The sequence below is a fragment of the Eriocheir sinensis genome, chromosome 27 (assembly GCF_024679095.1).
Source record: "Eriocheir sinensis breed Jianghai 21 chromosome 27, ASM2467909v1, whole genome shotgun sequence".
NCBI classification, from domain to species: Eukaryota; Metazoa; Arthropoda; class Malacostraca; order Decapoda; family Varunidae; genus Eriocheir; species Eriocheir sinensis.
In genome coordinates, this window is record NC_066535.1 from 3,109,787 (window position 1) to 3,120,896 (window position 11,110).

Here is an 11,110-nt window from a genome sequence, read left to right on the forward strand (position 1 = left end):
GGCGTCACACGGACTGTACTTTTGAAAAAGCTGGCTCCTTTGCAAACACGGTCTGTCTGGAGTCGGTTTACGTGTAAACTCGAGGTTGACGGTCATCCCTCATCTCTGCAACCATTTACACTGATGCCTCGCCACGTTATTCACTCTCACTGCGCCACTCCCTCCCAGTTGACTTCCATGCGGATGCCCCTGACGTCGTCACTGACATCGACACTTGTACAATGGAGGTTACGTTGACCCAACAGAAAACAAGTGTAAAGGAAAAAGTAATAGAGCGCACAGATATGTTCATGCTAGTTTGCCACCTTTTGCAGATCCACTGGGTGTTATTATAGTACACCCCGATTCACAGGTAGAATAATTGGTAATTTTCATTTGTTTCAGGCACGTCAGTTTTGGTGCTGTCCACGGGTCTGCAATCGCTTTTTTGGTGTGTGTGTGTGATGACCAACTCCAACATGTAGGATTTTCAATTTTTTTTCCTTCCACAAGAATCTAATATATACATCTTATGCCAAAGCCATTAATATTAACAAGAATTTTTATTTCTTTACTCATCAAGACTGTGTATACGGATCAATTTGTATTTATTTTCTTTGAACTCAGGAATGCCTATTTTTTTCAGATTCGTACCTGTGTTGCTCAAGAAATCTTTTATTATTTTTTTTGTCTTGTTTTCTAAAATGGGTCTAAATGGACCCATGTTTCTTAAACCGTCATCCAAATGAAAAGTTTCCTATCATTCATGAATAAAATAATATTACCACAACAATCAGTCAAGCCTCACTTAAAATTCGCGGTAGCTATAGTTTAGGTTTCCCCACCCTTTAAAGAAATTTTCATAATTTCTGTCAAACTGTTCTCTCCGTTGGGTTCCTCCGATCACAACCTTATTTCTGTATCCTGTCCTATCGCTCCTGTACACCCTCTGGATCCACCGAAGAGGCAATGCTTCTGGCATTTTGCTTCAGCTCAGTGGGACGACCTGAGGATATACTTTTCCGATTTCCCGTGGAATGATTACTGCTTCAAGGATAGAGACCCCTCTGTGTATGCCCAGCGCATCACAGAGGTGATTGTCTCTGGAATGGAGGCATACATTCCACGTACTTTCTCTACTCCTCATGCTAAAAAGCCTTGGTTTAATCACGTTTGTTCTCGTGCTGTCAAAGATAGAGAGGCAGCTCACAAAAGATACCAGAGCCTTCGAACTCCCGCTAACCATGACCTTTACATTTCTGCCCGGAATCGTGCCAAATCTATTCTCCGACTTACCAAAAACTCCTACATAGATAGAAAATGCCAAAACCTTTCTTTTTCTGATTCTTTCCGTGACTTCTGGCATCTAGCCAAAAACATCTCCTCCAACTTCACTTCTTCATCTTTCCCTCCTCTCCTTAGTCCTGACGGCAACACCGCCGTCTCATCTATCTCTAAGGCTGAACTCTTCTCTCAAACTTTCTCTAAAAACTCCACTCTGGACGATTCTGGGCATATTCCTCCTACTCATCCCCCCTATGACTCCTTTATGCCTGTTGTTAAGATTCTTAAAAATGATGTTATCTATACCCTCTATGGCCTCATTCCTCAGAAGGCTTATGGACCTGATGGAGTGCCTCCTATTGTCCTTAAAAACTGTGCTTCCGTGCTGACACCCTGCCTGGTCAAACTCTTTCACCTCTGCCTGTCAACATCTACCTTTCCTTCCTGCTGGAAGTATGCCATCATAGAGCCTGTGCCTAAGAAGGGTGACCGTTCCAATCCCTCAAACTACCGTCCTATAGCTTTGCTTTCTTGTCTATCTAAAGCTTTTGAATCTATCCTTAACCGGAAGATTCAAAAGCACCTTTCCACTTCTAACCTTCTATCTGATCGCCAGTATGGGTTCCGCAAGGGGCGTTCTACTGGTGATCTCCTTGCCTTCCTAACTGATTCTTGGTCATCCTCTCTTAGCCGTTTCGGTGAAACCTTTGCTATTGCGCTGGACATATCAAAAGCCTTTGATAGGGTCTGGCACAAATCTTTGCTTTCCAAACTACCCTCCTACGGTTTCTATCCTTCTCTCTGTATCTTTATCTCCAGTTTCCTCTCTGACCATTCTATTTCTGCTGTGGCAGACGGTCACTGTTCTTCCCCTAAACCTATTAATAGTGGTGTTCCGCAGGGTTCTGTCCTATCTCCCACTCTCTTTCTGTTGTTCATTGATGATGATCTTTCCAAAACAAACTGTCCTATCCATTCTTACGCCGATGACTCTACTCTGCATTATTCAACTTCTTTTAATAGAAGACCCACCCAACAGGAACTAAATGATTCCAGGCTGGAGGCGGCAGAACGCTTAGCCTCAGACCTTACTATTATTTCCGATTGGGGCAAGAAGAACTTGGTGTCCTTCAATGCCTCAAAAACACAGTTTCTCCACCTATCCACTCGACACAATCTTCCAAACAACTATCCCCTATTCTATGACAATACTCATCTATCACCTTCTTCAACACTAAACATCCTCGGTCTATCCTTAACTCAAAATCTCAACTGGAAACTTCATATCTTTTCTCTTACTAAATCAACTTCCTCGAGGCTGGGCGTTTTGTACCGTCTCCGCCAGTTCTTCTCCCCCGCACAGTTGCTATCCACTTACAGGGGCCTTGTCCGCCCTCGGATGGAGTATCATCTCACGTGTGGGGGGGCTCCACTCACACAGCTCTCTTGGAAAGAGTGGAGTCTAAGGCTCTTCGTTTCATCAGCTCTCCTCCTCTTACTAGTAGTCTTGTACCTCTTAAATTTCGCCGCCATGTTGCCTCTCTTTCTATCTTCTATCGATATTTTCATGCTGACTGCTCTTCCGAACTTGCTAACTGCATGCCTCCCCCCCTCCCGCGACCTCGCCACACACGACTTTTTACTTAAGCTCATCCCTTTACTGTCCAAATCCCTTACGCAAGAGTTAACCAGCATCTTCACTCTTTCATCCCTCACGCTGGTAAATTCTGGAACAAACTTCCTTCATCTGTATTTCCTCCTGCCTACAACTTGAACTCTTTCAAGAGGAGGGTATCAGGACACCTCTCCTCCCGAAATTGACCTATCGTTCGGCCACTCCTCTAACTCTTTTTTGGAGCAGTGGGTATCGGGCTTTTTTTTCAACATTAGTTACCTTTTTTATGCCCTTAAACTGACTCCTCTGCTGTAAAAAAAAAAAAAAAAAAAAAAAAAAAAAAAATCAACGTACAGTAACAATAACCATTTCCTTGCGTAACAATCATTACGAGGAAAGGTTGCTATGACTTACCCGAGAGTAAATTATCGAAAATATTAAAACACTCAGTGGTTTTACGAATGAAGATAAATCCAAATAGTTTATGACCGATGTCAAACCATGAATGAGAAATAATGACGCTAAACTTTAGTGTAAAAGAAAAAAACCTGACCACCTAATTCTTATTCATCAACGTTGTTGTTCGGAAATGGAATAAGCTACAACCTTCATTAGTTTAGTGGAACAGGATTGGTTAATATCGACCATCACTTCCGTCACCTCATCCGCCTTACAGTCGCTAAGGCAGAGAGGCAACGTCTTGGAAGCCGTTCGATGTTGTTTCGCTTAGGTTTAAACTGTCTATATAATCTGGACCATGGGTATGTGTTGTCTTAGTAAATCTATGTAAGTCATCGAGGAGTGAAGAAGGCGATTCAGTTTATCATGTGCCATGTATATCCTACACCTCCGGTAACATATTCTCCACACGTTCATCAGACCCTGACATCGTGCAGCAGTGAATGCAGCAACAGCCACCGCTCAGTGAATACAGATTGACACTGCTACACAAGCTACAAGTGATGAGGCGGTTTGTCTGCATGGACGCTGTCAGATGGAAAACATGATAGTTAAATCCACATAATACTGACTACACACCTGGGAGAGAGAGAGAGAGAGAGAGAGAGAGAGAGAGAGAGAGAGAGAGAGAGAGAGAGAGAGAGAATGTACCCAAACGCCATACCAATATTTCCTACATAAACTGAGGTGTTCAGCAGAACCTTCGACCAGTCCTGAGTGGCTACAGGAGGTGCCACACCACTCTCAAACTGCACATATATACATGTGTATGTGTGTGTGTATCAATAAACGAACTGGAAGGTACTGAAAGGTACAGATCGGAGGCAGCTCATAGCGCAGAAAAAGACAAAACAAGAAAAAAACTGCAATGGCGTTGCTCCTGCAAACGGTGTTAGTAGAAGAGTTAAAAATATAGAAGCCAGAGTCATTTGGAGAGGTGTCTTGATACTCCCCTTAAGTGTTTAAATCGCAGGCAGGAGGAAATACAGATAAAAGTAGGCTGTTCCTGAGTTTGCCAGCAAAAGGGATGAAAGAATGAAGATGCTGGTTAACTCCTGTATAAGAAACTTGGATAGTATTGGGATGAGCTAGTCTTGTGCGACTGGGCCGCGGGAGGTGGAGGCATGCAGTTGGCAAGTTCAGAAGAGCAGTCAGCATGAAAATATCGATAGAAATGTGGAAAGAGGCAACATGCCTGCGGAGTTTATGAGGTAGAAAGTAGAAGACAGTAAACGGAGGGGAGTTGATGAGACGAAAATTCTTTGACCCAACTCTACCCAAAAGGGCCGTGTGTGTGGACCCTCCTTACACATGAGATATATACTCCTAACGTTGAGGAAGTTGATTTTGTAGGAGAGGAGATCTTAGGTTTCCAGTTGACAGTTTGGGTAAGCATGTTTGGTATAGAATGGGACAGCTGTGTTAACGAAGAATAGAAGCTTGGAAAACTGTGTCGAGTTGAAACTGGAATTTTGAGGCATTAAAAGACACCAAGTTCCTTCTTCCCCATTCAGAAATGAGAGCGAGGCCAGAGGAAATGAAACTAGAGATAAATGTACAGAGAGATATGATCCGAAGAAGGGTACCTTAGAAAATAAAGATGTGTGCCATTATAATGCTACTAGAAGCTGCTTCCTATGCAGTGACCAAGCAGGTTTAGACTCAGACCTGCCTAGCTTTTTCTCAAGGTTTAGTGGGCTAATTACAGAGAAGGTCATGTTATCATAATCTGTCTGGTAAACAAAAATAGATCTAACTACTCATTTATGTGGAAAAGATATCCACTTGTACGCAAAAGTACAGTGCAGCTCTTATGGAGCCAAATCCCTTAACACAGCTCCCAAGCACTCGTTATGACCAAATTTGTTGTAGTATTGCAAAAAAAAAAAAAAAGTACCTGCAAGCAAGCTATAACAAAACAACTTAAGATTTAACTGTAAAATTTTATAATGTAAGTTTCCACGTCGCGACTTGAAACATATACTTTCTCCTTTCATGACCTCATTACCTAAATAACTTATTCCTCATGCCATCACCGCCAGTAGGCCTGACATTACGTTATTAATTATTATACACACACGTCTCCCTTCCGTCACGCACACTTTATCTGATAGGCCTCACTTCATGACTTGTGTAGTGTTGCCCTCAAATTACCTAGACGGGGGTATAATTGGTCATTATTATTACCATTATCATTATTTTTCGCCTGGCACCCGGCACTTAGCCAACAAAAGGTGAACACCCATTCGTGTCAACACACACACACACACACTAATATTTTTTTCAGACTCATGGTACGAAGTGATGGTGTCTAAAAACTTGCCAACACATCATTACACATGGTATATAGCCTATCAATTCAACCACACCTTTTCTTGTGCTGTGAGTTATTTCTTGATACTTCTACAGATTTATATATAAGAATGGATACACCGATAAATGAAACGCTTGATTCGAGTCTTAGCTTGAGAGTAGGTTAATATTTAGGATTAGTGTAGTTAGGTTAGGTAGTTTGTGCATATAGAAACATACCTACCCTAAAATACTCCCAACCAAGACGGACTAAACGTTTGGGCTATCATTGTGCCCAGTCAAGCAATAATTACGATAAAATACTTCGATTTTGCTGTTCATAATCCACACATTTATCATTCTCTAGTGCAGCAAAAACAATAACATCTACTAAGACAAAACTGCATCAACTGCAGGGTGAGTGGGGCGTGCAAGACTAGACCGTCACAACCCTCGAACATCAACAACTATATCATGTGCCTAACTAACCCTTGCCCCAATACTTTACTCATCTGAGAACCTTTTACTTTGATAAGAGGACTTTGCCCGAGAAGTGAAGGCCGGGGCAAGCACGGTACGTTGGCCCGCTGGGGGGTCTGTGCAGGCAAGATAAGGCACCTATTTAAACCATAACAAAGACTAGCAAGGTGGGCACCACAGGGAGGGTGAAAGGGCCACCAGTAGCCAGGGAGAGGCCGGGGGTGAAAGTAACGGCTAGAGCCAAGCCAAGCCAAGCACACACACACCGGGGCCTGCCTCACGCCAGCAGATCTCGGTCATTGATTTCTCAGACTCACCAGTAGAAAGCGATTTGCTCTCCCTTGCCCGCCAGGACATGCCGATCAAGACAGTTGTAGCAAATGTTGGTCTTGGCGCCTTCCATCCAACGCACAAATATCTTTCCTTTCGAAGTGTCAAAATTGTAGTCCAGAAATTTGCCTTTCACCTTCTCCTCGAAATGGAACTGCTTGGCTATCTCCCCCCAGAACGCCTCGGGGTCCTTGAGGGACTTCTCGTGCATCTGCTTGTACTGTTCCATGGAGGAACAGTGCGAGATTTGGGATACTTTGAGGGCCGGATTGAACATGTTGGCTATTTCCTTCGGCATCGTGTCAACCTTAACCCTCCCGTCACGGCGGCCAAACACCAACTGACGCCGCGACCGCGCTCCGGCCTCCGCGGGGCTCCGCGGCCTTGCCTGTGTAGCGGCCAGCTGCTGCTGCTGCTCCCCCACCCACCCCACCCACCCCTCTCTCTCTCTCTCTCTCTCTATGTACGTAATCATATACAGAATACTGACAAACCTATATAGTGTATGCACAATCAAAACTAAACCACCAAAGAAGTGTTACAATTTACCAGGACTCAGTCGGGGTGAGCTGGATAATGTGTACTTTAGTCTTCCTATTATTCTAAGGACTTCCAGGAATAAAAGAAAAAAAGAAAGAAAAAAAAAAAACTAACTCCCTGTTGATGTATAGTAGGCCTGGCTACAAATCCGGAGGCACGGGTTCGATCCCGATCTGGAGGAATCTGCGCCCAGCTCAAAGAGCTGCTGATAATAATTATGTGATTGAAGAATTCCTCAGACCACGGTATGTAGCAAAGACACTTGAACCCGCAACCTTTCGATCGTGAGGCAAGCAACAAAGCTAGTGTTACAGACTGTCACTTGGGTCAGCACGTGCATTCTATACTTTTACCCTACTGGCATGCGGTCCATTATTCTCATTGACAAAGTACGTGCTAGAGATCACGGAGGCACTGTCATCGCTTAATTTTTTTCATTATCGACTGTAATCATCTACTTATAAGTGTTGATAAGACATTCCAGTTGATTACAGGCACTATAGCACTAGACAACAAGGACCACGCAGTGCTTAGAGCTTACTCCAAAAGCTAGCACGACCGGCCCCTTTTCTTGCATAACTACAATAATGTACTTATTTCTCCTTTTTTCAATCATGGTAGCCTACTTTTCGATGTTGCTTGGAGGGGGAATAGCAAATGTCTTCCATCTACCTGATTGTATTTTTGGATCAATAAAATATATCAAGAAACCATTGCTCTAATCAGATTCAAAGCCTTGAGTCTTTGAATCTGAGGAACACCTACCTCATTCACATTATCTAATTAAGACCGAAAATGCAGTCAATGAATACATAACCTATTTTGCTATGTAAATATATATATATATATATATATATATATATATATATATATATATATATATATATATATATATATATATATATATATATATCTATATATATATATATATATATATATATATATATATATAGTGTGTGTGTGTGTGTATACCCCACAGAGTTATATACATGTATATAACTCTGTGGTATACCCATTAACGTTAACTCCTCGCACATTTCTATCCACACATAGATGCAGTTTGTTACATCCATTTTTTATTGTGCAGGCTAGCTAAAAATAAAGAGAAAGTTTGGAGTTTTTTTCTTCTTAGTAACAACTCTTAATTTAAGAATTAAATAAAACAACAGAACGTTGCGGTGCTCAATTCATTGGTTAATTACAAGAAAAGGTTATTATTCAAACAAATATGTTTATGTACTTAAATAAACAAACTTCATCGATGATTGCTACACACACTGACACTTTCAATGCCTTTACATATACAACCGTGTGGTATGCTGCAATGCAAACGCACAACGTGCACATTTCTTTTAGCTATCACTGTGTTCCACAGTATGAAGAACCCTCTACAACCAGCGTGATACCTTTCTCAAGGACCTCAACAAATCGAAGTTTCTCTGCAGTGGGTGTCGCTCGTCCCCATTCAGCGTCCGTGGCTGGAGTCAACAACAATCAGCACTGGGGGTGGCGACGAGATTACGCATCATTACTCCCTTTCCTCTTTCAAATCTGCGTACTCGAGTGGCTGCTTCCCCTCAGGCCCAGTCGTGATCTCGCTAAGGGAACAGCAGGGATAAATTAAGTAAAAACAAAATACAAGCAAATAAAAAGAATGCAATACATCATTGAGGAACGGTGACATGGTTCTATTGTCACGCATTACACGTGTGTGGCCGCTTGGAACATACATGTCCGAGTCGTCAGGATTCCTGGAGGAGGAACCGCAGCAGCAGCAGCAACCCTTCCTTCGCTGGCCCTTCTTGTTGCCGCAGCAGTTCCCGTCGTGGCGGCAGTACCACATGAGTAGCGCAAGTACAATGATCATAGCCGCCAGGGTTCCCCAGAGCTTGGCCTAGTTTTTGTGTATAAGATATAAATATACACAATTATTAGGCAATCTGCCACTCCACCATACCCTCAATTATAATACTCAGAATTAAGGAAGTTAAAAAAAATCAGGTATAGTAACGCAATATCCAAATAAAATTAAGTAAAACACTGTGTCATGACCACCACTACATATCCCTCATCTCTTACTTGTTCCCACGCGGCAACAGACGTGGGCTTCTCGCTACAGCAACTGGGTAACCCACCCTCTTTGCAGCACTTTTCCGTCTTGCTGCACCTGTAGATGTTATTGGGGTTGTCTTTGGCCATATTCTCGTCCAAGTAGCACTCGATTCTGTCATCAGTAGCTGTGGACGGTACATACATGGTGTGTGCGTGTGTGCGTGTGTGTGTGTGTGTGTGTGTGTGTGTGTGTGTGTGTGTGTATGAGAGAGAGAGAGAGAGAGAGAGAGAGAGTGTGTTTGTGTGTGTGTTGCAGTACGCAAATGACGGGAAATGGGTGAAATTAATGCCTAAAATAATAATGAATTTATAAGATTAGCAGTAATAATTGTAGCATATCGCCTGATACCCAGACCGAAAGAACATCAATGCAAGAAATAATAAAAGTCAGATTCATGAATAAAGGGAATGAAGCAGTAGACGAATAATAATAATAATAATAATAATAATAATAATAATAATAATAATAATAATAATAAGAATAAGAAGAATAAGAAGAAGAAGAAGAAAATAAAAACACATTCAAGTGGAACAGCCGAACATTTCTGACGAGAATGTGGGAAAATGCAGTCACTGATAGGGCAGGGAATGTGTGGTGAGATGAGGGAAAACTGGGAGGGGAGGCGCATTGTAGTGGTGAGGAAGGACGAGGGGGACGAGGTGATAAGGGTGAAAACTTTGATAAGAACTCCATGTGAGGGAACAAGTGGGTGTGAAAATACCCATTTGAAGCCAGGGGAAAGAGTAGGTGGATCGTGATGGGGGAGGTGGATGATACGCGGCCAGTAAATGTGTTGTGGGGAAGGCAAGACTGAAAGGAAAGGAATTATACTGAATCGATGAATGAAAGTGGATTAATGAAAAGTTACAGCCCGTGGTGAAACGTAAAGAAATGGAGGGATGACAGTAGCACACCATCAAGTAGACCACCCTCACCCTGACTGTGGACCCAGTGCAGGCCCAGCAGAATGAAGACACTGATCGAGGTCATGCTGTCTTTCCCCGCCAATCACTCGTGCCCTGGGGAAAAATATGTATCACCCCTTGCGTGCAGTTGCTCTTCGATTCAATATGCCAAAAACACTGAAAAATACACACGCACGCATACAAACCAAAGAGGGGTCAGACTTGTGTCACTTTTCATCTTGGATTTTTCTTGGTTACAGTTTTCTCGTGGAATGTTAACATTACATACAAATTTGACTTGCACCAATTGTGTAACCAGACTGGCCATCAACCCTGTTCGTTTGCAGGATATTGTAGCCGCATAAAGTGATCATAGCGTTATGACACCCCTTTCACTTACGCACTCAAATAACGACTCACATTCACGCACGCACACATTATCAAATTTCATAAGAATCATGTCTTCTGGAAATTTCACTGGCATTAAAAAAGGCACGTTAAAACACCTACTCGAAGCAGTGATCCAGCACCCATAGAGTTCATACTACGATTCACAAAATTATGTACTACATTTTACTGTATTGGTAACAAATAATAGCGTCGTTTAGTGGTAACACTTTAAAAGCATTTAAACGTTACTGTAAACACAAGTTTCAACCGGGCTATGTGACTGAAATGAACTCGAAGATAAGACTTACTACTGCAGTGCCAGTGTTTCTTACAGCAGGAACACAGGTGAACTGGCTGCTCCTCGTATCGTGGCAACGCACGACCACCAGAGCAAAGCAGCTGCCGCTTGCTCGCGCCACAACCAACCAAAGTCACCCATTTAGTCTGCAGCAATCCTGTATACGAAAAACACCAAGTTAATTTTACCAAACCAGAGTTATGACCCAATTCTTTTTCCTACACTGACAGGCTCTCACATCCACCAGATTATCGCTGGGCCAGGCGTGGCCACACGGCAATACTGGGCACCGGGCGGCATGACAGCCACGGTCTCCAGGTTACCAGTATACAAAGCAACTGTTGCCAACACACCAGTAGGACATCAACACTTAGTTTTACTGCAGTTTAAACTTATAAAAATTTCACACAGCGACAAGAAAATTA

General features: G+C 42.7%; 2 protein-coding genes across 5 annotated transcripts in view; both read right to left on the minus strand.

The window, feature by feature from the left end:
* LOC127003990 (acetyl-coenzyme A synthetase, cytoplasmic-like) overlaps positions 1 to 6,806 on the minus strand; it is a 46,465-nt gene extending 39,659 nt beyond the window's left edge. For 2 of the 3 annotated variants that reach the window (XM_050871080.1, XM_050871079.1), the window contains exon 1: positions 6,427 to 6,806. In XM_050871080.1, coding sequence (XP_050727037.1) covers positions 6,427 to 6,737 — 311 coding nt within the window. In that variant the 5' untranslated portion in view covers positions 6,738 to 6,806. The remainder of the gene's footprint in view (positions 1 to 6,426) is intronic. The other variant, XM_050871081.1, reaches the window with a different exon arrangement.
* Positions 6,807 to 9,087: 2,281 nt separating this feature from the next.
* The window catches only part of LOC127003989 (importin subunit beta-1-like), a 29,750-nt gene continuing 27,727 nt past the window's right edge, over positions 9,088 to 11,110 (minus strand). Inside the window, exons 11-13 of one of the 2 annotated variants that reach the window (XM_050871076.1) lie at positions 10,696 to 10,842; positions 10,028 to 10,111; positions 9,088 to 9,146 (exon numbers count right to left, since the gene is read on the minus strand). In XM_050871076.1, coding sequence (XP_050727033.1) covers positions 10,827 to 10,842 — 16 coding nt within the window. In that variant the 3' untranslated portion in view covers positions 9,088 to 9,146; positions 10,028 to 10,111; positions 10,696 to 10,826. Of the gene's footprint in view, positions 9,147 to 9,312; positions 10,112 to 10,695; positions 10,843 to 11,110 lie in introns of those variants that run through there. The other variant, XM_050871075.1, reaches the window with a different exon arrangement.